Raw genomic sequence first — 25,844 nt, forward strand, 5'->3', positions numbered from 1 at the left:
TATAAATTATTTTCTGGTTTTTTTTTTTTACAATCCTTTCGTTCCGTTCGTAAAAGTTTGCCGAACTGCGACAGAACTATATAAAAATAATGCCTGGATTTTAATAAGCAAATAATTTTACATAAATATGGATGGCTTTTTTTTTACGGTCAAATCAAAACTGATTTCGAATATGAGAAAATATAATGCTGATTTGTATCGATGAAAATTTTTGAAAAAGAAAATCAAAAAAGTGTATAACGTGGATATTAGTCCACGATTTTTAGACCCGGATACGTTGACTCCCAAATAATTGTGGCCCTAAAATGGGGGCAGGAAAGTCAGAAGGGTAAAACACAGAGGAATCTAAATTCCATTCTGACGGGGCTAACGATTATTCGAACCACTGCCGTTCCGGGTGTGTGCCGTGATATTTTGTCAAACTTTGGAGAGTGCCTGCTGGTGTTTGCGGGTGTAATTAGGGTCAGTCAGTCGGTCATGCGAACGTTGTATGAAAGACGAGCTTTTTATTAAAGGTATATCGTGCCGAAAGCATTATCCGCGAGAAAATATCTCTCGATCGTCAAAACTCAACTGGAATTTTTCGTAATGAGGATTTTTTACGCTCACATGTAGATGTTTTTTTCGTAATCCAGAGCTTTCGTTATTGGCGATTATTGAAGCGGGATATTTTCTAGAGTTTTGTAAATGGCGCAAAAACTTTTGAAGCTTCGACTCGTCATTTATTGAGTTCTCGTTTTTTTTTTTTTTTTTTTTGGAATTTTTGAGAGGTTGGTTGGCCAAAAATCGACGCTTTTTATTAATTTTATTATGAAATAGTCCTGAATTCATTGTTCGTCAGATTATGATTCCAAACTATCAAGATCTCTTTGGAAATACTAAAATATAAAATACGGGGGTTAAAAACAAAACATTAATTATCGATGCTTTGATTCAAATGAATTAAAATTCGTTTGATTTCATTCTACATTGGCTGGTTTTACTCAGAATGCTATTGTCTACAAATTCTTTGGGACACTTTATTTTCGTCATAATGGCATCGAAGAATATTTAATTTTACAACATTGCAAGAATGTTTGATAGCAACATTGAATTAAATGTTCTACAACGAAAAGGACATCTGTTTCAGTGGCTTTGTACAGAAAACTGTTTTACTGAAAACTAACAAGTCATCGTAGAATGAAATCGAACTAATTTACGAAATTCTTGACAACACGGAGACGATTTCAATCGATGCATTGAAATTCAAGCCTTTGTGCAAAATTCCAGTACTTTCTATTTTTATAATTTTAGAAGGATTTTATTGGCTGAAGAACTTATAACGGTTTGACGAATACACAACGTGCAATCATCTCGTAATAAAATCTATGAAAAGTATCAATTTTTGACAAATTGAGTATGGAAGAACCTCGGTACAACTAGATTTCCAATAATCCAGAAAAATTAAATACTGTCCACATTCTTATTTTTTTCCAGCAAACTCTTAGTCTTAGAGATTTGTAAAAATGCATGATTGTTGACGATGGTTTGAGTTTCATAACCTGTGATTCGCATGATATCTTAATGACAAATAACAAAATGCAAGCCTTCTCAACAAAATGACGGCCAAAAAATTTTAATCAGACCAAAGGTGCTTCGAAAATCCTTAAAACAAGTGACTGATTTCGCTTCAAAATGGACTCACCTATTCACCAATGCCTTGCTTTTATTTGTCATCGGTGTCTCATGCAAATCGCCGTGATTTTTTTCTAAAAATCGGATCTCCAGAGACAAGTTATTTAGACGTGTTGGATGATTCTGAACTGATCAAAAACCTACTGGTGGATTGAGATAACTTAGGTTAGACGAACTTGAGTCAGACGAACTTGGGTCAGGATGACTCAGGTTGAACGAACTCAGGTCACGATACTTATTATGGGTAGGTTAGGTTGGGTTAGGTTAGGCTAGGAAGCCCAAACCATCGACATAAACATTGATTTTTCCCAAATCTCGCAAGACCAAAAGTACCTACGTCAGAAAAAAGTTAAAGTCCGACCACTTTTTGACTTTTCTGTATTATAATGAAAAAATCGGATTAATACTTGGACGGCGACCCCGCGATGTGAGTTTGAAGGAGCGAGGCGAGGTTATCGGGAGTGTCGAGGGGTTGGGAATTGGATACCACGCGGAGGAGTAGTGATTACTTTCTTATCACGGCAGGGAGAGGAAGACCATTATCACATTTATCACGTGCCCGAGCTTGCAGCTGGAGGCGGGAGGCGGAGGCCAAACCCCCGGCAAGTTGTCGGTGCGGTGGAAGGAAGGAAACAACCCTATTATTGAAACTTCAAGCCCCGCGAGCAATCATTCTGCAATTAGCAAAAGTGATTAAGTGCGGCGGGAGGCTAAGGCTAACAAGCTCCTCGCCAAACCTTACCCTCCCCTTTTCTACCTTTCCTCCCTCTCCGCCCGTTCCTTCCTCGCTGCAAAGTTCATTCGACACCTGCTTCAATTACTCTACCAACCATCATCGCGATCTCTCTGTTCTACATATCCTCCGTACGACCGAAGACGGTCTGATTATTACCTATTTCACACCTCGAGATCCCAACTCATCCCTGTTTCCCCGCCTCGTCTCTCGCTCTCTCTCTCTCTCTCTCTCTCTCTGTGTATCTCTCATTAATCTTCGACATGCCTCAAATACTTACCGACAATTTACTAATTAGCCTGGAGAAATTTGTGCACATAGTTATACGTAGTCCTTCCGTTTATTCGAACCGAATCGAGTGTTTCGAACTTGGAAAATTCTATACCCACCTGAAATGAGAATCTGATCCCTATTGTGCAGTTTCCGATTCGTAATGAAAATCCCCCACTCTTCATACTTCTATCTCGATTACACGAGTCGCGCGGAGCATTCGTGCATACGGAAGCTGGGAAATTCACCCCTCGCATACGGGCAAGCAAAAGTGAAAAAGAGATATTCGCTGTGTTTTTTTGATAATTGTTGCAATCCGTTGCTCGCCCTGAAGCATTATCTGCACTTGCATCTGCATCACGTGGAACATTTTTTGGCGACCGAGGCGCCATTCGATGCGAATAGACTCGGTTCTAATGACGAAAGCTCAAGGGTAGCGAGCTTCGTTCACTCTGAGGGAGAACCGCAGGGCGCTCAGTCCAATTAAGATGTTTTTCACCGAGGTTCGTGCGCCGGGTTTTCTCCAGTTTAAAAGCATCCCCTCTATATTTATGTATACCTTCTTTCTTTCGTCGCGTTCGCCGTTCGGAATTCATATGCATACATTAATACATTTTGCGGGCACGTGCATAGGATGGCTACACGCCTAGGGGTGGAAAATTTCCGGCCAGCGTGTCTCTGAGAAGTCAAGATAACGCGTGTCACATTTTTCTACCAAAGTTTACGAGACATTTCCGCAACCAATAATTAATTATCAGGCGTAGAAAAAATAAATGATATGTCTGAACCAACTTTCTGGATTAGTAAGTCTCAGGGTGAAAGACAAATTATTATTACTGAGAAAACTAAAATGACCGATAGATGATTTTCGCGAAACTAGGCCAGCGTAAATATTAGACAATTTATAAGTTCACTAAACGGAGCTGAAACTAATCGGATTAAAGTATCGAATCAAAAAAATATCCGTGTTACAGGAAAACAATTTTAAAACGCTACTTTTTAACCGTACTTGAACACGTTTTACTATTTTTTTTTTTTTTACTGAAAAATTCCTAACAGTCTTCAGATTTTAGTGAAAAACTGCTTGTTCCGAACGCGAATAAATTTCCTACTAATCTTCTCTCAGATACATTCTTTTATTTTTAGCTTGTCATGTTTTTAAATAAAAATCGGATTCGAGTGTTTGGAATCGTTGTAATAATTTACAATTTCTAACAAGCTGACGATTCAAAAAGATAACATCGCTGTTGTTGTTGTTTAACTAAATTTAACCTAGATCATTTGCGGGGAATTTCTTTACAAATTAAACAAGCTATTGTTCATCATAATTGGTCAAGTAATGAAGATATTTTAATTAAAAAAAAAGAAAAATCTGGGATAATGTGATTTCTCTGATATTGTTAATTCGTTGAAATTTGTCGTTCAGGGTTTGAGTTCTGTGTATTTAAAAAAATGTCCAGTATGCGCAGAGGCTTTTTTAATTAAGTTTAACGTTTATTCAGCATCAGCGACACATTTCAATGTATCTTTTTTTCTACAATTAATGAGAAACAAAAACCAAAAACGGTGAAATTATCGACTGCGAACGTAAAAGTAAAACCTCCGACATTGTACAGGTGGAGACACGAAAATTTTGAGTGTACATGATATCCAGTTACGGATATATATTTTTGCCTGTCCGTCCGTATGCGGAGCTGTAATTCGCCGGGAGACGAAGAGAAGCGAAAGCGAAAGCAATAGCAAAAGCAGAGGCGCGTGTCGCGGGGTGGATAAAACGTCGGGGGTGCTTTTCGCCACTTAGCTCAACTGGTTGGGACGCGGTAAAAGCCACGAGAGTTCCTCTTTCCTCCCTTGTTCGGTTCTCTCGCCCCCATCGCGACCCCAAAGTCTCGTCGAGTCTCGTCAACACCGCAAGAAAAGTCGACGACGACGACGACGACGACGGTGATGTTGGCACTGATTCTAATCACGGATCAGAGATGAAGTAAACTGAAGACTCGAGTCGAGAGTCGAAAGTCGAGGGTGCGAAAGATGGGAGTGAAAGCTCTGCAGAACAAGTGTTTCTCTCTTTACTGTGTTGAAGAAATTTGCGAGCACATTTGCAGTGTGATTTTATTTGAAAAGATTGCTTCTTGCCGTTTATTAATTTGTTTCATTCGTAGACTGCGAGGATCTATTTGAAAATATGGAAGTATAAAATACTAGAATTATAAACGAAAGCTTTTCGTTCGAAACGCTTTGAAATTGTTTTAGAAATTTAGTAAAGTTGATTCGGCGATTTCACTCTGCGATGATACGTTTTGTTCAGGTTATTGTTTTCTACAAACTTACGTGAACACTTTTTTCCATTGTCTTGGTATCAGTGGTTATTTAATTTCGTAATATTGAAACGATATTGGTTATCGTCGGCAAATGGAAACATCGAATTAGCCATCTTTGAGTGAAATCGGATGAATTATATTCTAGACTTTTTTGATAATTTTCAAGTGGTTTGACATGAGGTCTCGATTTACGGATCTGTTACTTTATATTATTTGATAAGTGCTCAAATTAATGGGACGTCACATATTGTAATAAAATCGATAAAACATAGTAGCCATATTCGGTAACCAACCTCCTTTAAGAATTACATGATTCGTTCATATCGTCACGCTGTCAAAATTCGGTCTGTCCATTTAGAATTTTTGTTTAATATGTGTCCAACATAAAGAAACGCAAAATAATTAGTTAACATTTTTTATGTATCATCCGTAAAAGGTATATGCAAATGTTACGAGGAATTGAATTTTAAAGATTTTGTAATGTATAAGTACGTATCAGGTCACGTTGTTGTAGTTTTAAGCCTGTCGTATTTTTGTCTAATATTTTAATTTTAATTCAACAGAAGAAAGGATATCATACAATCGCTTTTGATTTCTCTGCTCGATACGCATTACAAAATTCCGCGTCCCAATCCCGGAATATCGTCATTTCCTCTTTGGATATTTTGTGTCCATACAAATTGTCGAGGATGTATACATGAAGGTAAAAAAAAAAAAACGCATTTTATCGGATATGTTATAGAAAATTCCTATGAATCTTTACAACGATAGGGAGAAATTTATAACGGGACGCCGAGAGTAGAAGAAGAATAAAAAAAAGTAAGAAGAAGAAGAAGAAGAAGAAGAGAGTAGAGTGAAAACGGGAGTGACGGACCCTCGCCGCCCTGTCAAGACAATAATGAATGAGGATATTGATGACGCCGAGCCGGGTGAAAACGTCGAGATTCTTATTCGCCTCGGGATGGCTAATCGATTGATAGCGACAAATGATGGGGAAATAATAGAAAAAAGTCGGAAAGAGATTTTCCCCCTTCTCCGCCGCCCGTAGTGCAAAATAATCAAATCCCACTCTCGTCTGAAAACTCGCTTCTCAGCTCCAATGAAATTAACCCCCGACATCCATCTTGCGCAATCTTTTCACATCCCTTTTCCGTCATATATAATATTCTACAAATTAATGTCAGCCTTTTCAAATCTCGGCGACGTATAAAATCGTGCCAATTTTTCGCGCATACTCCTTATATACAGAATGAATTGCCGACGATAGAACGGGGATCCTCTTCCTTTACAGTTAAATGCGCATGCGCGCTACAATCCAAGAGCAATTGTTTTGTCAGGGTGACCAACCGTCATGAACGTAACCTCGAAAATTTTGACAATTTTCGCTGGCAGTTGCGCTCAACACAGACAGCTGTCAATATTTTTTAGGTTACACATATCGCGGCGAACTGTCGTCTAAATTTATGACGGTTGGTCACCCTGGCAAACAACTGCTCCCGGATTATAGCGCATGCGCATTGAACTGTAGCAGATGACTGACCATTCTGTCGTTAGCAATTCGCTCTGAATGTATATACCTTGTTTCTTATATCTGGTTCTATTTTTTTTTTTCCCCCGCACTCTCATAATTCGGTTCGATTCCCGAGTGTAAAGTATAATATTTATCAATAAGTGAACGAGTGAATAAATGAACGGACCGGGTATAACCGTGCGTATATGTATACTATAGAATAAGGATCCGGGAAGATTGCCTCGGCAATAATCCATAGCCTCGTTCTTATATGCCGCGCGTTGCTCGGCGAACGAAGTGAATGCAGAGAACTTTTCCTGGGCTGAACTGAAGAATCAACCGCTCGCCCTTTCGATGTTTTTCTTCCCCCGAAATCTGATTAAAACATTATGAGACCATGGCAGCGGGAACTAGACGCCGAAGAAAGGGAACCAGGTCCCCCAGGTGTGTCCGAGGAGGGAATTAGCCTTCGCGAAAAGTGAAAAGTGTATTTTTTCTTCCCTTATTTCTTTCTTTTTTTCTTTCCTTCTTTCCACAAGGTTCCTTTATATTTTTGCCAGAGTTTCGAGAGTTCGACTCGCGTGCTGGATTATAAAAATTTCACATTCCAACCGCGGTTTCGCCGGGCAAAACTGATATTTGATGTATACCCTTGTACAAATCCCGAACATATACATACGCACACATATGTATACATGTATATAATATGTATGTATGTATGTGCATTTCGAAAAGTTTCTCCACCGTTATTCATACCCGTGTATGCCCGGTTCCTTCGGGAATCAAACCGCGGGAACCGAGAATCGGGGGAGCGACAGAAAGATTATTATCATAACTTTTTTTCCTCAATTTCTTTATTTTCTGCATTCTATATTCAGGCCCCAGTTCTTGTATGAAGTATGTTAAAGTGCGTATTGAGAGAAGATAATATAATTGATTAAAAAGTTGGTAAGATGAAACCGCTGAGTTGATAATGTGCAAAGATAATAGTTAGGTTGATCTAATCGAACTTTATTGAGAGAATATTTTCTCAATTTGACGGTAAAGAAAGCGGGAGGAAAGAAAAGTTTCGAAATTGAAAAAATTACGCATCAGTAATGCAATCGATCGATTCTTCTTTTTTTTCCCCTCTTAACGTGAATTGTGTATCTTTGGAAAAAGAAATTAAAAAATGCGGTGTAGGTGAAAGAGTAGAATTATTACACATCTTTGACGAATTTTCGAAAAGAATAAAATACAGTTTGGAGGTTTTGAAAATTCCGAAAGTCGTTGTGTAGAATCGTAAGAATAATTACATAGCATTTTGTTACTTCGACTTTTCTATTTTCTTGAATTTCAAAATTGTCAAGTACCACTTGAACAAGTAGATGATTTGAGAGGGTGTTTTGAGTACGGAATTCGATATTGTGACTCGACACGTTGTTCCCCAAAAATAAGAACTTCCACTCACAAAAAAAAAATATGTCTTATTTATTACAATAGTAATATGCACCTTTTTCGAATCCCTTTGTTCAATCTGAAGCGAAAATGTTTTCGAAGCAGGAAAAACAGCCTGCTCCTTTCGTTTAATAAAAACATTTTTATCACAGATTTCATCTGAATAATAAAACAAAAAAAAAAACCATATTCAAGATTTAATGAAGATATCTATCGTGCATATAGACTGTCCTCCAAAACAATCAACACTTAATTTCAAAATACAAAATGTAACGGTTAATAAGGCGTAAATATTATGTATAACAATGAAAGGTAAAACCGATTTATTTATGTTAAATTATGAATAAGAGTGTAAACAAGATATTTTGTTTCTTAAGATGAATAAGAATTTGATTCCATACTGTACAGTATTGTTCCTAAAAAATAAAAAAGCGTACGTTGATAAATTTTGTCGATTTGAAAGCAAACTTTTCGGTTTTCCCCGCAAATGTATACGGCCACCGGTAAAAAGGACTGCTTTGAGCTAAGGGTGCACTTGACTGTTTCAGGTCCGTCGTTCTGGGGCCTGATAAACCCGCAATGGTCGCTGTGCAGCAAAGGGCGAAGGCAGAGCCCGATAAACGTGGAGCCGGACAAATTGCTGTTCGACCCTCACCTGCGTCCGTTGCACGTTGACAAGCACAAGGTGAGCCCGGAAATTATAGCTCTACCTTTCATTTATCCTTCGTCCTGGGCTGACCGACTCCCTCTTCTCCCTTCTCCTCCTCCTCCTTCTCTTCGTCCTCGCAGCGCGACACGTCGCTCCTAGATCGATCTGCAAGCCCACACCGGAATCCGACCCCCACCTTTCCGCCCGCCGTCCGTTCTTCCTTCCTTCCTCCCTTTGGACCTGATTAAATAAAGCGAATCGATCGCCGCTATATAAGCCAGTTCGAACCCTGACCGAATACACCCCTAGGCTCCTTTCGGGGTGAAAGATTCGCGGCTGCCTTATACCTCCACCCCTACCCCCCGTCCACCCCCTGTTATCTTTCCCCCGATCGTCGTTACTTCTTCGCTTTTATACTTCTTTTCCATCGCCGTTTTGCTTCCATCTTGTTTCCAAGTCAATTTCTTCGTTTTCTCTTCTCTATCTCTTTTTCTTTTCTTCTCTACTCTCGTCGTTCTTTCTCATTTTTAAGAGTGGAGGCGCGCGCTGAAAATTTACCTTTTTTTTTCTTCTTCTTCCTCTTCCTCCTGCCAATTTTAAATTGGATCGGTATTTGGTTTAGTGTTTTTTTCCTTTTTGTGGTTTTTTGGCTCTTGTTTTCGACGAATGGTTGCGAACATTTACTCTCGGTTCGGTTCTGTAGAAAACCCAACATCCATTGTAACAAAAAAAGATGAATTTCGAACAAAATGCATAATTTCGAAGCTCATTGTTCGAATTTTCATAACACAATCGAAAAAAAGAAAATTACAACATCTCTTTCGTTTTTTTTTTTTTTGTTATTTTTTCTCGATCGATGACTTACGCATTGGAAGAAAAGGACAAAAAAATGTATACGAATGTTATCGAAATGTTCACCGGAGTTATCATGTGTACACAATGATGTTTTTTTTTTCTCGCAATCATTTCACCTACGAAATTTTTGCCGATTTTCGTATACTAGTACGGGTAAAAATACACACACACACACGCACACGCGCGCGCGCACACACACTATCATACAACGATACTTATACGGATTTTGATTTAAAAAAAAAAAATTAAAACGGAAGAAACAATAAATCACGCCCGTATATCGAGTGTTTCCAAGTATACAACGCTCTAATTTTGGATTGCCCGCCCCTAAGGGGAACAAATATCGGTAAAACAGATCTACTGAGACATAGTCAAGTCAGGTCATTTTATCGGTTTAACGTGACTCCGGGACGCGATCACTGAACTCTTCAGCATGTGTTATAAACAACGTAGCAACAGCTTGGCCAAATCCAGACAACTTGGCAGCATGAGCAGTTCCAGCTGACTCGCAAGAACCTACCGATAACTCGGTAGCTCTGTATTACCGATATTTGTTCCCTTCAGTGGTAGGCAACCCAACATACTGCATTCGTAATTTTTATCCCGTAATCTCGATGATTTTCCGAATTACGGAAAATATGAGGAGAAAGACAAAGAAAAAAAAACGACTCTCGCCGTAAAAATTTACATTGATCGATAATACGTGATTCGCGTATAAAAAACACTGCAGCACAAGCTATGAAAACTTTTACGTGATGAGTTTCCCCTGAGTTTCTGGGATGGGAATTGATGTTGTTGTTGCTGCTGCTTCGGCGATAACGAACAATGCGTATAGGTATAATATTATAACACGTTAAACGTGTAAACGTTGAATGGGGGAAGATGCAGAGTCGTTGGTGGTGGAGTATGGGAAGAAGAAGGGGAAGCGGAGTGGATGGATCCCTGTTAACTCGCGGCAGGGGGTTGCAGGGTGATAAACCGTTGACAATAGAATTTCAACGAGGCTTTTCGGTCTCTCGAATTCACCTACAACTTGCTCTGCCCTAACGGAAAGTTTTCCCCCTTCCTCCCTACAAACACATATCATGTACGTAACAATATACAAAATACATCATTACGCGCATATGCATAGGTACACACATTGATCTTAGCATGGTATATTTGACACGGAATTTCTGACACATTCGTCGATTACACCATCAGCCTCGTTTCTTCGACTTCTTTTATTCTTTTTTTCTTGCCTAGTTTACGAAACTTCCCCTGTGATCTAGAAAATAGGATTGACATAATAAAAACAAATAAAAGCAATTAGGGAAAATCGAATTCAGGTTGAAATAACTCTGATCTCTCAGTCTGGGAAATTCTTCACTCAAGATGGACACGTTTTTAACTTTATATACAGGTATATAAACTGTACCGTTTATAAGGTATATATACACGTTTCGCTAAGAAGAAGAAGAAGAAGAAGAAGAAGTGGTTGAAGTCAGCTGCAAGCCAGCCCGCCACGCGGTTTAAGGTGATGAATAAATGTTTCCATAATGGAAAATTAGTGTTCAGCGAAGAGTGTGTGTATATACATATATACCCATATATAGGTGTATATATATATATATATAGTTTATACATATATATGCGTATATAGACGTACATATATACGGTATATATGTACATTAGACGCTAAATAGGCGGTCTCATAATTAATAACTTCGTTATCGAATTAGCGAACTTTCCGCCGCTCCGCTTCGCGTCGAAGCCGCTTGGGTGCAACAGATTTTTAAGATTGTAATATAATAATACAACTTATACGTATACATGTAAAACTTATACATACAGAGGATGAAAATTTTAACAGACACACACACGCGAACACAATTGATTTCTAAAATCGTTGCATACCTCTATTAACCAATCGAACGTACGTAATGATATTAAATACCGGGAGTTTTCTGTGAAACTCATCACACATCGCCAAAAGACAGGCAAACGAAGATGCATTCTGAATACGTACAGCGATTAAAAATGCGTCGGACGGCGAGTTTCGAAGGTAATTTCCGGTGTGAATATTTGTGTGATATCATTGGTTTCAAGGCGAGGAAAAAACGTTTCTTCTTCAGCTTCCTTTTGGTTTTTTCTTCGGGGGTGGGTTGTTATTACGAGTGGACTCTCTGAGGTCTAGGCTGACGTCATCACGCCACCCTCTGGATATACAGTACCTTCGGCTTTATCCCCCGATCATTTTGCGAATTTATACGCCATTTAACCCGGTTGAAAACTTTGGCACTTAAATTAAACAATAGAACGAGTCGAACGTATGTCTTTCGCCCCTCGAGCTGCTCGCCCCCTTTTCCCTTTTCCCTTTTCCCTTTTCCCTTTTCCCTTTAACCGTGTTCCTGTTCGACCTTCTATACATATACCGCCGGTTCTCTTCACTCCCTGCGGAGGAGTACATTTCGAAAAAGACAAAGAATAGGAATTTAGAGGGAAATATATATACGAAAACTCGAAATTTGTCGGGCGAATGGGGGATTAAGAAGATTTGATTTATCTGCCGTGAAGATTAATTTCGAGCCAATTGCAGTGTGAAAATTATTAAACAGAGCACAGAAGTTTTTTGAAATTTATTTCACGTACATATGACGCGGGAAGAAACTGAGAAGATTGTATATTTTGAGCTGGATTATTTGAAAAATCAATTTTCGATCTTTAGAAAAGTTTTAAAAAATTCGATCACAAGTCCAGAGTGATCCGAAAATTTACGTAAATCAAAAGTCTAACATTCGTAAACAGAATTGATTTCTTCGAAGAATTATTTAAAATCTAACCTTTGCCTGTTTTACAGTTCTTAAAAAATTGAATCCGGAATTTGAGAAAATTTAAAAATTAATCGTCAATCTTTATAACCTTTTTCGATTCGAACAATATAATGCCGAACAGCAGCGCTTGTGTAAAGTGAGAATCGATGAAAATTGAATGTTTTTCGCACCACGGATTACTTGACAATAATATACAGTGTAATATATGTATATACATGTATCGTATGTATGTAATGTATACACCAGAGTATCCGAACAGCGTTTGTCGCCCGTAAATTGGAGTCGCGTGTGCGGCACCACGCCTGATAATATTCAGCCCCGTTCCAGGAATGAAAAAATGTCACGCTGTTATAATGTCAGCTGGGGCTGGAGTAGAAGGAGGAGAAGGAAGAGGAGGAAGAGGAGGAAGAGGAGGAGGGATAAAGCCATCGCAATCCGTGCCAAACTCTCTGTACATAAGCCGTGTGCAGATTTTCTTCGTTCCATTTCCGTCTATACGCACATTATTTAATTTTTTATTTCGTCTCTTTATATTCACGCTATTTTTTTTTTTTTTTTTCATATTTTTTCCCCACTTTTTCTTTACCTTCAATGTAGTTTCAGAACTTTTGCCATTTCCGTGTATACATAGCCACCCATAACAAATTTAATCCCTCTCTCTCTCTCGCTCTGTCGCTCTCTTTTTCTCAATTCTTTCCCTTCTTCTTCTTCTGCACTTTTTTTCCCCATACGCGGAGCATGTAAACTAGAAAGTTTTTTTTTTTTTCAATTTTCATCTTGTTCTTTATCCCGGGTAAAGAAGTCTGAGCCAAAAAACTGTAAAAAATGTACGAAGTTTACGTCGAACAAGATAAGAACTTTTGCGCTCGCCGCGTTTTCTCATGTCGATGATGCATATTCGAAATTATTATACCTACAACGCGCGACTTGTATGCGTAATTAATTAATCATATGACTGAGATTTTTTTCTGTTAAATTTATGCAAGATCCGCGCGGCTTTACGATTAACGCAACAATTACAAAGCCATTGATGCAGAAAATGAGTTGTTAACCAGAAAAAAAAACCAGAAGTTGTAACAAACGCAAACGCAAAAAAGTATTGCAACACTGTTTTGATAAATGAACTGGACAAATGCCGCTCGTAAAGATAATCCCGATCATTTTTCATTCGGTAGTCTCTTTGTCTTTTTCCGTCACAACGAACAGTATTAATTGTAATTGATATTTTGATTCATACGACCGTCTCTAATGACCGTTAATGGCGTCGACAGTTCAACCTTCTGTCGGTGAACAGACACAGGTGAAAAAAAAAAAAATTAAAACAGCCAAGAAAAAACGTCGCATGTTTATTCATTTATGTTAATTGTGGCGTCGCGGCATCGGTCCTACGAATAGTTGTTATATTTTGATTATTTTTTCTTCTTATTTATTTATTTTTTTTCTTTGCATTCTTCGGCATTCCGGAGAGAGTGTATAATAAAGATGTATGTACGTTTGCATGTATCTATAATGTATAATCTATACGAATGACTAGCCGTATATCTAATGAGTATAATATCATTAAACCGCGCTCCTTGAAGTCGATTATGTAACCTCTAATTATATAAATGTCAGAAGTGGGAAGAATTTTAAGACTATATTCATGAGCCATTTAAAGAAAACTGTAGTAATAATAATAACAACAATAACAATAATAATAATAATAATAATAATAATAATAATAAGATAAGACAAGGCGACAAAATCGCGACTCGATTAGCATTTCATTATGTCATACATATAATTATGAAAATATCCGAAGTTACGATTCTTACTCATCGTAGAAAAAGAGAAAACTTGAATGATAACTGCATGTGGGTAAGTCCACCAATTATCAACACGTGAACGAGACGTGAAAAAATCGATTTGTTTGAAATTTTTACCTCTGTAATATGTACTGAGATTGAAAAGTTGACCAAGTTCGAAACTTCTAGGTTTTACCGTTCGCGAGAAATGCCGTGTCAAACTATCGTTTCGACCTAATTGTGGTTTAAACTCGAATTGTTTTCGTATCGTTATCGGGATAAAAAAAAAATGAGGAAAAAATTGGTATCTTGTGTGAAAAATTCTCACCTTTCCGAATATGTCGCGCAGTTCCGAATATATGCAGTCGACTCGTGAACTGCCGCTAAATGCATCTAATGGTCCAGAATTCAAAGAAGTAAAAAAAAAGCGAATTCCAAAAAGAGAGCATGTATTATTTACAGACCTTTATCAGTTGAACGTAGCTCACGTGAAATTCCACGGCCATTCCACTCTGAAAATTTGAGTTCCTCGCTGAGAAAATCCAAAGTAAGATAAATTTTAGTGGCCTCTGAAAACAGCGGCTTTTTTTCTGCCGAAAAACGTGTTTTTAAGATTGATTGCGAAAAGTTATCCAGAAATGAATAACATATTCGGATAGGTGAGAATATTTCACATAAGATACCTATATTTTCATAATTTTTTTTATGCCGATAACGATACGAAAGCAATTTGCGTTTAAACCTCAATTAGGTCGAATGATAAACTTTGATGTGGCATTTCTTGCAGACGGTAAGTCGTAGAAAATTCAAACTTGGTCAACTTTTCAATCTTAGTACACGCTACAAGAGGTAAAAATTTCAGACAAATCTTGGGCTAATTGGTGGGCTTGCCCATGTATATATTTACTTTTTTTCATCTATATATCGGCACTTTATAGATGATACGAATCCGTTGTTATCTCTCAACCTCTTTCTTCATCTCCTCGGACAGACAGACGGCATACAAATAACAAGCAACTTCAGCAGTTTTCTCTTTTAGCTTTTAAATAACGGTTATGTCCACATCCGTGATCAATAGTAATTTACAACATAGGTAGATATACAATATACATCTATGATAAGTTATAATAAAAAAGGATTAAAAATAATAACAGATTCATATTGTGTAAAAAGTACAGACACAGAGAAAAATATAACGTAAAAACCAACTCTCGATATGATTTGCAGTTTGTGCCGATATAAAACAGTATAAATCGTACGTACTTGAAGCGAAGTTCAATATAATCATTCGATATTTTCAATCACCGAAGAACGGATGACGTTTGTTTATATTATACGTATAATTTATGTATTTTTTTCTTACCACATCGTATTTTATTTCATTGCCTTGCCATTTGAATATTGAATTCGATAATAACTGTCAAACCGTCATAGTCAATTCTAATAATTCTTATACGTGCATACGGATATACATAATATATTGCTGACATTTGCTATTTATTGATTTTCAATTCATCGTTAAGTTGAAACTCTTAATTGTATAACGTATACGTATATGATAATATTTCCATCTTGACTCTTCAGACTTTCGTATTTTATTGTTTTTATTCATCCTTCGTTGCAAGCCATTTGTCAATGTGCATATTGGTAGAAAAAAAAAAAAAAAAAAAAGAAAAAAGTTAATTGGTGGAGTAAACAAGCAATAAGGGAACACATTTTTCACGACAAACATAAAGAAGAGGAAAAAAATCTTGAATTGCACAAAAAATAAATACCGTCAGAATAATTCCAATGTTCGAAAACGCGAAGGTAATAAAGAAGTGCAGTTCTACGATCGGCATGATTTTACCGAGACGAAATTCAGCCGCTGCCCTGTAACATGTGTAACGAAAATAATACGCAAATAAAAATATGGTAAAAGCGTTGAATGAGTGAAAGAAAAGTGATTCGGAACTGCAATAAAAGAATCGAATTATAGTTTCAATGAAAACGTGTATGGTCTGACCTCTGGCATCCGAAGTCTATCATTGGCATCTGCATCTTTTTACGGTACGGTAATAAAGCCAACTAGCTAACACGCCTCACCGGTAGAAATGAATAGCATATAAATGTTCTCACTCCATCAGCGCGATCGGGAACCGGTCATCACTCGTTATTTCATCTGGACGGTGAAAACTCATTAACTGTAAGCAAGTCACACTCGCAGGCCAATTAATCCCCCTCACCTTACATCTACCGCCATCTCTGTAAATCGGGGCCTGATGATTGTTCCGAATACGTCAACGTCGCTGTCACCTAATTCCCGTCATGTAAGACAAATTAGCGACGTCTCGTTATCACAGCTGAATTATTACAACACGGATCTTGGAAGACCGGCATTTCTTTTTTTTATCTCTCGCTCTTTGTTTCGTTCTTCCTCGTCACTCCGGATAGACCCACCATTTTTTTATTTTTTTTCTTTTTTTTTCTCTCTAGCCATTTTTATCCACACTCTTCTTCTGTGAACGGTTTTTTCTTTTTGCAGATAGTAAAAAGGCATTAATCGAATCTTAAGTTATTACATCGTCGTGATTTTTTTATTTTTGTAATTTTTGGCTCATTTCGAGGAGTTGATACGTTGTAGTAGTGACGTGTGATTTGCAGAATGTTGTCCGAAAAAAGAGGGTTTCATCATTTTTGTTGGAGTCATAAAGTACCGGTAATAGGGGGGGGGAGAGAGAGAGAGAGAGAGAAAGAAAGAACACTGATCACGTATTATTATACTGGTCAGATTTCAGAAGCTTGGTGAATTGGTAATTAATACTTTTTGTTAGCTTGATTACCAAACGCTGTCGCACATTAAACGTTTAGAAAATTAACGTATTCACACAATAAGTCTGTGGAAGAATTCTAACCTTGGATGAAAAGAAGGTAAATATAAAAAAATCCACTAGGTACAGAAGATCCGATCTACATTCACCATCTTCGAACGATGACTCTCATCTAGATCTGTAAAGTAAAGAAAAGTTTCTCCTTCCTTGGCAAATAAATTCCTGAATGTCGTTCCACAGTGAGGAAAATAATAGCCACCGATGACGACGTGTTGGGATTAATAACACTGTTAAACGACTTGTCGCATTGTTTCTGTTCGTAGGTTTCCGGTCACCTGCACAACACGGGTCAGTCGCTGGTGTTCAGAGCCGACCGTGAGGCGAAGGTCCGAGTTAACATAACGGGGGGACCGCTGGCGTATCATTATCAATTCGAGGAGATTTATATTCACTACGCACTCGACAATAACCACGGCTCCGAGCATCGCGTCAACAACTACGCTTTTCCTGCCGAGGTAAGTCGAGTCGCTGTATTATTAGTCGAACCTCGAATCAGCTACGTGCATTCAGTCCGCACAGGCACGTGGCCGGATCAAGAGAGGGGACTCATTGTCGGCATCGATGAGTTGCGGAAACAGTAGATCCGATCTTCGAACAGATAAGAGTCGTTAACACTGATCGTACAAACAGGCCCGGTCAAATGACCGACCACACTACGGAAAGGACAGGGATAGGTATGATACGTGAAGTGACGGTGGAGTCAATGGTGAACTGCCTCGTCAAATCCGGCCAAACTCCCTGTCCCCTTTCCTCTGGCAGTAACGCAAGATCGACAAAAATCGTCTCACCTTGATCGCGGCGCGTTATTGTGGCGGAGGACTTTTGGAGAACGGTTTTTACCGTCCGAGTGGAAAGAACCGATCCAGTGTGATCAGTGTCGCGCCGAACGTCGTGACGAAGAGAGGTAGGCTCCTCGGTACGATACCCAATCGCAATGTCCGTAAACTGGCCGAAACCGCGACCCATCGACATCGAGTTCGTCAAGCTGACGTACGCGACGCCTCACAGGTCACGGAAGCAGGGCATGAAGCAGATCCTGAAGGGAGTTTCGGGCCGCTTTCGATCCGGTGAGCTCACCGCGATCCTTGGACCTTCGGGGGCCGGAAAGACCTCGCTTTTTCACATCCTCACGGGATTTCACCGCACCAACGTCACCGGAGAGGTGCGGTATCTGGGGACCAACGGGTCCGTCGACTTCGAGGAGTACCGAAAGGCCCTGCGTTACATCCAGCAGGAGGACAAACTCTATCCAAGCTTCACGGTAATCGAGGCGATGCGCATAGCTGCCGAGCTCAAGCTCGGGGTACACATTTCGGCAGCCGACAAATGCAGGATAATCGAGGACACGCTAAAGACCTTCAACATGACCAGGGTGCGGGATGTGCGTTGTGACCTGCTCAGCGGGGGGCAGCAGAAGCGGCTCTGCATCGCCGTGGAACTCGTCGACAATCCGGGGGTCGTTTTCCTCGACGAGCCCACCACGGGACTCGACTCGTTGCTGTCCACCGAGTGTATCGCCACCCTGAAGACCCTAGCGGCCGACCAGCGAACCGTTGTCTGCGTCATCCATCAGCCAAGCGCTGCCATCTTCGAGGCCTTCGACAAGGTGTATTTCCTCGCCGACGGAAAGTGCGTCTATCAAGGTCCGCCGGGAGAGACCGTTTCCTACTTCAGGGAACTCGGACTATGCTGTCCACTCTATCACAACCCCGCCGACTACGTCACCGAGGTCATAAGCAACAAGCTCGAGTTCATCGAAGAGCCCGAATTCGTCGAGGAGTCGGTCGACAAGGTCGATTCAAGGTGGGTCGAACGGCGGCCGGCCGCTGCAGAACGCACCAGATTGTTCGTATTCGAGTTTCACAAGTTCATCGTACTCTTGAAACGGTGTGTTCTTCAGCTTATCAGACAATGGAGCGACGTTCAGATGAAAATTGGGCTGAGCATTCTACTCGGCATTGTACTGGGCGTCATGTTTCGCGACTCCGGTAATAACGCCTCGAAGACCTTCGACAATATCAGGTTCATGATATGCTCCTGCGTCGTTCTCAGCTACACGACGCTCATGCCGGCCGTCTTGCGGTTCCCGCTCGAGCTGCAGGTTCTTCAGAAGGAGCACTTCAACAACTGGTACCACCTCAGGACCTACTTTGCCGCGGTCAACTTCGTCGGCATACCCTACCAGGTTGGCCTCTCCCTAATCTACTGCGGTATAAGCTTCGTGCTTACGGGTCAGCCCATGGAGCTGATGAGGTTCCTGATGTTCTACCTCATCGGCGTTTGTACCTCGCTCACGGCCGAGTCGATCGGTCTGCTTTTCGGGACCCTGTTCAACCCCGTTAACGGGACCTTCTTTGGAGCAGCAACCCTCGCCGTGATGATATCACTCGCCGGGATCGTACCGCTGTTCCAACACATGTCGGCCTTCATGTACAACATCAGCTACCTCAGCTTCCTTCGATACTCCCTCGAAGGTATGACAGTGGCCGTTTACGGTTTCGGACGCGAGAAGCTGCCTTGTCCCGCCGGTGTCGATTACTGTCACCTTAGTTACCCGAGAAAGATCATGAGCGAATTGTGCATGGACGATTCTCGATATTGGACAAACGTCGGTGCTCTCCTTGTAAACTTTTTCGTTATTCGTATTTTGTCATGCTTTGCTCTTAAGAGGAGACTCTCACAACCCTGTTGAAAACTGTCATTTACCAGTGCGCGTGGTGGTGCTATTGTATAATTTATTTTCTATACCTATTACGAATATTTGTGATCCAACCATATTTTCGCAGTTTGAGAAGAGGAGAATGTAGTAAAAAAAAAAACTTTGTGACTGAGTTGTAAGATCGTTGACCTTGGTGTACACAAGTGTCGGCAAATTTATTTTTATTCTTTATTTTCTTCATTTTTATTCACCGTTAATTTGTGAACATATTGCATGGATGATGGATGTTTCTTTTTTTTTTTTTTTTTTTTAATTTGGTGAGAAGTTTGGGTACTGTTGAATGACGTTTTTTTAACAACGCGTGGTCGTCTTACGTGTAAGAAATATAGGAATGTGAAGGGCGTTAAGCTGTTATTCCAACAGAACGTGAGAATGATGCGTATAATTGCTATCGTTAATATTGTTATATCGATAAGTCAATTCGTTGAAAAATCAAATAAAAAAAAAATTCGTAAGATAATAAATGTACAAAGTAGTCGGACGATTAATCAGTGATCAGCAACGAGAAGAAGAAACGTAGAAAAAGGTGAAAAACGAAAACCAACTTGACCGTGTCGAACGAACGAATCTTAATAGCGAAACACTTTTTTTTAACGATGCGTAATTATTACCTTTGTCTCCGATCGTGATAACAATTTTTTTCCTTTCGATTCTTCTTTTCTCCCTCTTTTCGTTATTCAATCTTTTACATTGAATACAAATTGTTCATATTCGCTTAATAGTCGGTGATTAAATTGGAAAAGAACCAACTTAAGTAGCGATTAACGTATAATACCGTGTGACGTAAGTAAGACGGAGGTAAGCGATTTTTTAGCAATACATAGAATATCGAAGAAACACGTTTACTAAGTATTCGTACACAATCTTGCTTCACGTGTCTATGAATTTTATTCTGCATGTTTTAAAGCGAGGATTTGAATTTTATTCAGTTTCATTTGCTTTTTTTCAACCATATCTTTTCTCGATTTTCAATACCGAATTCCTCTGCACACGTGTATTAATATCAAAGTCGATCGCTGAAGAAACAAGCCGCGGTTCGGTTTATTCAACTTATTTTACTATTTGGGCTTATTTTTCAACCTATGCATTTATCCATATTGTAATTGAATTTTTTTCAAACCCGTAACTACCGTACAAGGCCTTGAGCTTTGAGCACCGAATTCGAGGATGACCCCAATGAATTTAACCAATAATTTCCGAAGTACCCTGATAGGAGATGAATCGCACCCTCTCCTTTTCCCGGATTCATCCCCCAAGGAACGTTTCGGACCAGCCTCAGCCGCATCAAAGCCTCTCTGTACCTTCCTTCTCCAGGGTCCTCCATCAACCTTCGTAGGATCGCTTTCTCAGCAGAACCCCTTTCCGGTTCCCTGGAATCGCGATATCCGTGCAGGTCGCGCCGTCTCTTCCTCCGAACATTCAACTTCTTACCTCTTACTCCGTGTCCTAGAATTAGTTGATATTGAATTTCTGCAATACATGCGTTATTTCTCCGTCGCGACGTTTTGAAGAATTTGCATTACTTGATCGGCTGTATGAAAACCGGTGGGTATCACGTTGCAGCAAGACGGACGGTATTCGCTGCGAAAGAAAAATAAAAACAAAAAGGAATAGAAAAAAAAAACAAACGTGAACGTCATTCTTCGGTATGAAGTAGGGGGAAAAAAAAACCACATGCCGTTCGAATTGGAATTCACGTTAAACTCGTTTCAGTTTCGACCAAGTTTTCGCGGATAAACTGGCACCGTTTATTAACTGACCGTAGCTGCGACCTAAAACTCTGGAACAGGAGGACTTGGGTTCAAATTAACTTAGCACGTCGATGGGGGACAAGGACCTGAGCGACACTCGCAAAAATGGTAAGACGGATCGCGTCGTTTGGATGCCAAATCGGCAAGCTGAGGCTTAGACTCGCTCTTACGAGGTTACACCTGGGCAAGCTTTCCGAAGTTTTCCTTATCCCGTGCGCCAATGCTGGTGTTTTTATTGAACACACATTAAGACGATCACAGACGCATAATGATGGGCAGTAATCGATCCCCTCCATTGCCCCGTACAAGTCAAACTGCTCACTCAGATATTCGAAATCGGGTATGACGGGTATTCGGGATGATTATTATCATAGTTAATATTATTATTGTTATTCAAACACGCCAGAAGATCGGTTGACCGTCATGAAAAATCGCGTAGTCAATGACCCGGATCAATGTCAATTACGAGCAAATGTTTGGGCGAAGATACTGGCAAGCGTTGATAAGTTTGCCGGTGTGGAATGCTGTGGGTCAATTATCACGGTCAATACGGAAATTTAACATCGGACAGAGTTAAACGGACGCTGGATTATGGTTCGTAGAAGTGTCTACGCCAAAATTCTTCTAACAGCACTGTCGTGTTCTGATCAAAAATAACTTGAGGAAGTTTTAGCTTAGACTAGCGTATTGGGTTTTTCAGAGTTTGGCAACGTGCGTCATGTTATCGGCAAAGCTTTGTTCATTCACTTTATATAAGATCCAAGATTCCAAGATCCGTCGTGCATAAAATTTATATTTTTATTTATAACCGAAAAGTAACTCTGATACAGCAATTTCATGTTTTACGCATGCGATGCGCCGTTGCCACGTAACTGCGTGTTACGGCCTGCTCAGCTGGATACAACCGCAGACATATATACATTATTTTAAATAATTTTGTCCACTATGACGGAAGTGGTGAATAATTCCAAAATATCTTTATCAATTATTATTAGACTTGTTTCTACTGCCAAGAATAATTTCCACGAAATTTCAACGTCACTTCATCGCAAATTTAATCAATGTCTTCAATTCTCGTCGATTCCTCCGCAACTGTCCAATATATGTTTATAAATTTTAATCCGGTGATTGAATCACACAAATCTACCGAATCGCCAAACTTTATCGAAGACCAAATGTTAATTCTCGCATGGACAGATCCTCCCTTAACAATATGGTTTAAAATTCCGGAAGTGTTTGCGATAACGAGCTGGCAGCAGACGCTTCCGGCTTTCGGATCAGTAGGGACCAGGTTCCCGGAGGTTCGGGACTGCTCCCGACGCTCGGAGAGAGGCCGAGTGATGTAGTGGAGGCTTTGGCTGGCTAGGTGAGGGTACTGAGGGACAGCACTCGATCACGTGGTCGATAAGTGCGGACGAGGGTCGGGCGGTGCTGGTGCTGGTGGTTCATGGTGGATGGAGGGGCTTGCAAACCGGGGAAACTGTCGCTCAAACGCGATCTGGTAATGGCCCGAATCACGCCGGAGGACCTCGGCTCTGCCTGCTAGTACCGCCTCTCAAACGGGAGCCGATTCCTAGGCCATGCAGATATGCGCGCTACTAATGGTCAAACACGGTTATCATCAGTGTCCGATCGACCAGTCGCTTCCGCGTAACGGAGACGGAGAAAAAGTTGGAACGACTTGTCGGCTCTGGGTGATTGGCTTTTAGATTTCTTCATATTCGGCAACCTGTTGACCTCGGCAATCTTCGTTATACAATGTGTTAAACACTCTCGTCGCCGACTGTTTTTATCATCCTCGCGGTATTTAATTTTTAAGGAATGTTTTTCGAGATCGCTTTAACCGCTCTTTTTTACCGTCGTATTATGTACCCGGTCCGGTTCACCTCAAGGCTAGACGGATTACGTGATTCTCTCTGGGTATCGAAAGTAGCCCGGTGACGTAGGTGTTTGACGGCTTTTTACGGAAATGGTCCGATGCACCGTCCGTATTTATATATCCGAATCTCGAAATGTTGCAAGAATAAACTTTGACGGTGTCCTTGAGATTGCGGAAATCTGTCCGCCGTCCGTATTCACCTCTCGTCAATTCGTTTAACAATGAAAAACTGAGGAATCCTGTCGTTCGGAGGAACCGTCACGTTGAGGTAAACGGAGAAGCTCCTTATCGCCGATGTGGACAATCTATATCGATCAACGATGTGTGGACAAGCAAACGAGCTGGCAAACAGCTCAGTTTTATGGGGGCTGAAACAGACAAGGTGGTAAAAATACCTTCGTGACAATCGTGAATCCGGGTATTACCTATATCGCACGACGGTTGAAAAAGCTCTGATTAAAACCAGCCGAGCGACTTGTTAAATTTTCATACGATGTGCAGTGTGATCGAAATGCGGGCCTCATCACTGCATCACCACCTCTCTCTCTCTCTCTCTCTCTCTCTCTCTCTCTCTCTCTCTCTCTCTCTCTCTCTCTCTCTCTATGTATATTTTTTAGAACGCTGTGTCTGGGTGAGCCGGGACTCCTCGGTGACCAGCTTCGACTTAGGTCTGACCTGGTGAGACGCCGTGACTTGACCCGGACCGACACGCTTTATGTCCCCACTTCCCAGAGATCTTTTCTGGTTGCTGGAATCCAATTCTGGAACTCCTTGCCGCCAGAAATCACTTCTGCTTCCACACTTTCAACTTTTCGCCATCTTGTTCGTATTAAGTATCTGCTGTCCGAGGAGGAGCGTGAGGCTGGGATGTCCGGGTGACTTACCAGTCTGTAATCTACTTTTAATCCCAATTTTAACCTTAGTTTGAAGTTTAATTCAATTTTAATTATTTTTATTTATGTTATTTTTTATTGTTTTAATCGTGCATATAGCTTACAGACACATTTTATACTAACATTTTATATTTATACTTTACATTTATATGATTATTTTATGATATACATGTATGCTCTGTAATTTGCCTGTGGCCCTTAGGGAGCATCGCTCCAGAGTCAAACAAATGTTCTCTCTCTCTCTCTCTCTCTCTCTCTCTTCTCTCTCTCTCTCCCCCTCTCTCTCTCTCTCTCTCTCTCCCCCTCTCTCTCTCTCTGTTCGTTCGTTCGTCAGAATTTCTGATCAAAGAGAAGAGATATCCGTTCCAAAGCGATACGCCGGACCGACCGATTCCCGCTTACTATTTGACGATTTACCGATCTTATCCTCCGAGCGAGAATTTATACGATTAAAAAATCCGAGCCACGTTGTGACGTTGAGATCCACGCTAAGCTCGCAATTCCCGATCCCTTTTTCACTGCCGATGGTATTTTCTTCGCAGCTGAATTTAGCTTTGCGGAGTCTATGTTCTTCTCCACTTCCCAAGTTAATTGAGCATCGAGTAGCTCAGCGTATCGTGGAAATGGCAAAGGAGGACACGGCGAATCGAATAACCGGAAGAAGGTGCCTCGTATTAGATTCCGCTTGTGTCATAGAGACTCTGCATAGATATATATCCGACTTGCCCGTCCGTCTATCTATCACTCGAAGACGAGAATGGAGTATTGTCCCGGGTCTTGAGTATGCCGAGTGCAGATTCGCAGCCGTATTGGTAACGCGTCGGTTGCATACGTGGGCTGCAGGATCCTCTGTGACCGGGAACTGGAGATGCTCAATTTCTGTTCACCGTGCACTCGACACGTCAGCGCATCGTCGAAGAGTCTCATGAATTAATAAGAATCCCATACCGGTCGTGATCTCACTTCAAATTTATGCCTCGATATTGAAAATACATTGTGCTTGTGTGACATCAACGATTATTGGAAAATGTGTTCGTAAATTAGTATATCCTTTTATCCTTTTACGGTTAACCTTCTCTTTTTTCCCTCTGAAAGCTAATTGGCCAATCAATCATTTCAGGTTCCGTTCGACAAGCCGGCTATTTTAAACTCCCGGGAATGACACGCAACACGAGTTTCATGCGTGCTTGACTCGACTTCGATGTAACTACCTCTGTGCGTTTCTGTGTCCGTGTGTAAAGCGTTATACGAACCTATCAAGTCAGCGATTTAACTTCGGATTAATAGATCGATTCTGCTAGTTCCGAATATGTACCGTAATCCTGGGTTCCGTGCTCAGAGTTAACGTCTTTGACGAACTACAATGAACTCGGGGTAAATTAGCATTGGAATAAATAAGCTGTACGAAGATTGGTTTCTAGTCGTCGTCTATGTTCGTGCGAAAAATGGGGTGGAAAAAGCTCGGGGAAAATATTGAGCCCCCCATTCCCTCTCTCTCTCTCTCTCTCTCTCTCTCTCTCTATCTATCTATCTCTTGATCTCCCGAGAAGCAATGCAAATTTGCTTAATTATCAGCGACGCTGCAGCCCCCCTCGTCCTTCGCAGCGTCTGGTTCAACGGAGTGATAATTGTAGTGGTCGTTTATAGTTGAACGATCCTCGAGGAAGGCTCTTCAGTCGTACTGCA

The 25,844-nt window shown here is 40.5% G+C and overlaps 2 protein-coding genes across 9 annotated transcripts in view; both read left to right on the forward strand.

Moving 5' to 3' along the window:
- Positions 1-25,844, forward strand: part of LOC107226539 (carbonic anhydrase-related protein 10) — a 93,193-nt gene that overhangs the window by 53,921 nt on the left and 13,428 nt on the right. For 7 of the 8 annotated variants that reach the window (XM_046739126.1, XM_046739127.1, XM_046739124.1 and 4 more), the window contains 2 exons: positions 8,494-8,630; positions 17,180-17,371. In XM_046739126.1, coding sequence (XP_046595082.1) covers positions 8,494-8,630; positions 17,180-17,371 — 329 coding nt within the window. The remainder of the gene's footprint in view (positions 1-8,493; positions 8,631-17,179; positions 17,372-25,844) is intronic. The other variant, XM_046739131.1, reaches the window with a different exon arrangement.
- LOC124294248 (ATP-binding cassette sub-family G member 1-like) lies at positions 17,535-20,138 on the forward strand. Its single transcript, XM_046739123.1, has one exon. It carries the CDS (start codon positions 17,851-17,853, stop codon positions 19,606-19,608), a length of 1,758 nt encoding a protein of 585 aa, XP_046595079.1. The 5' UTR covers positions 17,535-17,850; the 3' UTR covers positions 19,609-20,138.

Source organism: Neodiprion lecontei, chromosome 4, assembly GCF_021901455.1.
Source record: "Neodiprion lecontei isolate iyNeoLeco1 chromosome 4, iyNeoLeco1.1, whole genome shotgun sequence".
Taxonomy (NCBI): Eukaryota; Metazoa; Arthropoda; class Insecta; order Hymenoptera; family Diprionidae; genus Neodiprion; species Neodiprion lecontei.

Bases quoted from the DNA above. Each gene is read 5' to 3' on its own strand.
- LOC124294248 (XM_046739123.1), top strand. From the start codon at position 17,851: ATGTCCGTAAACTGGCCGAAACCGCGACCCATCGACATCGAGTTCGTC.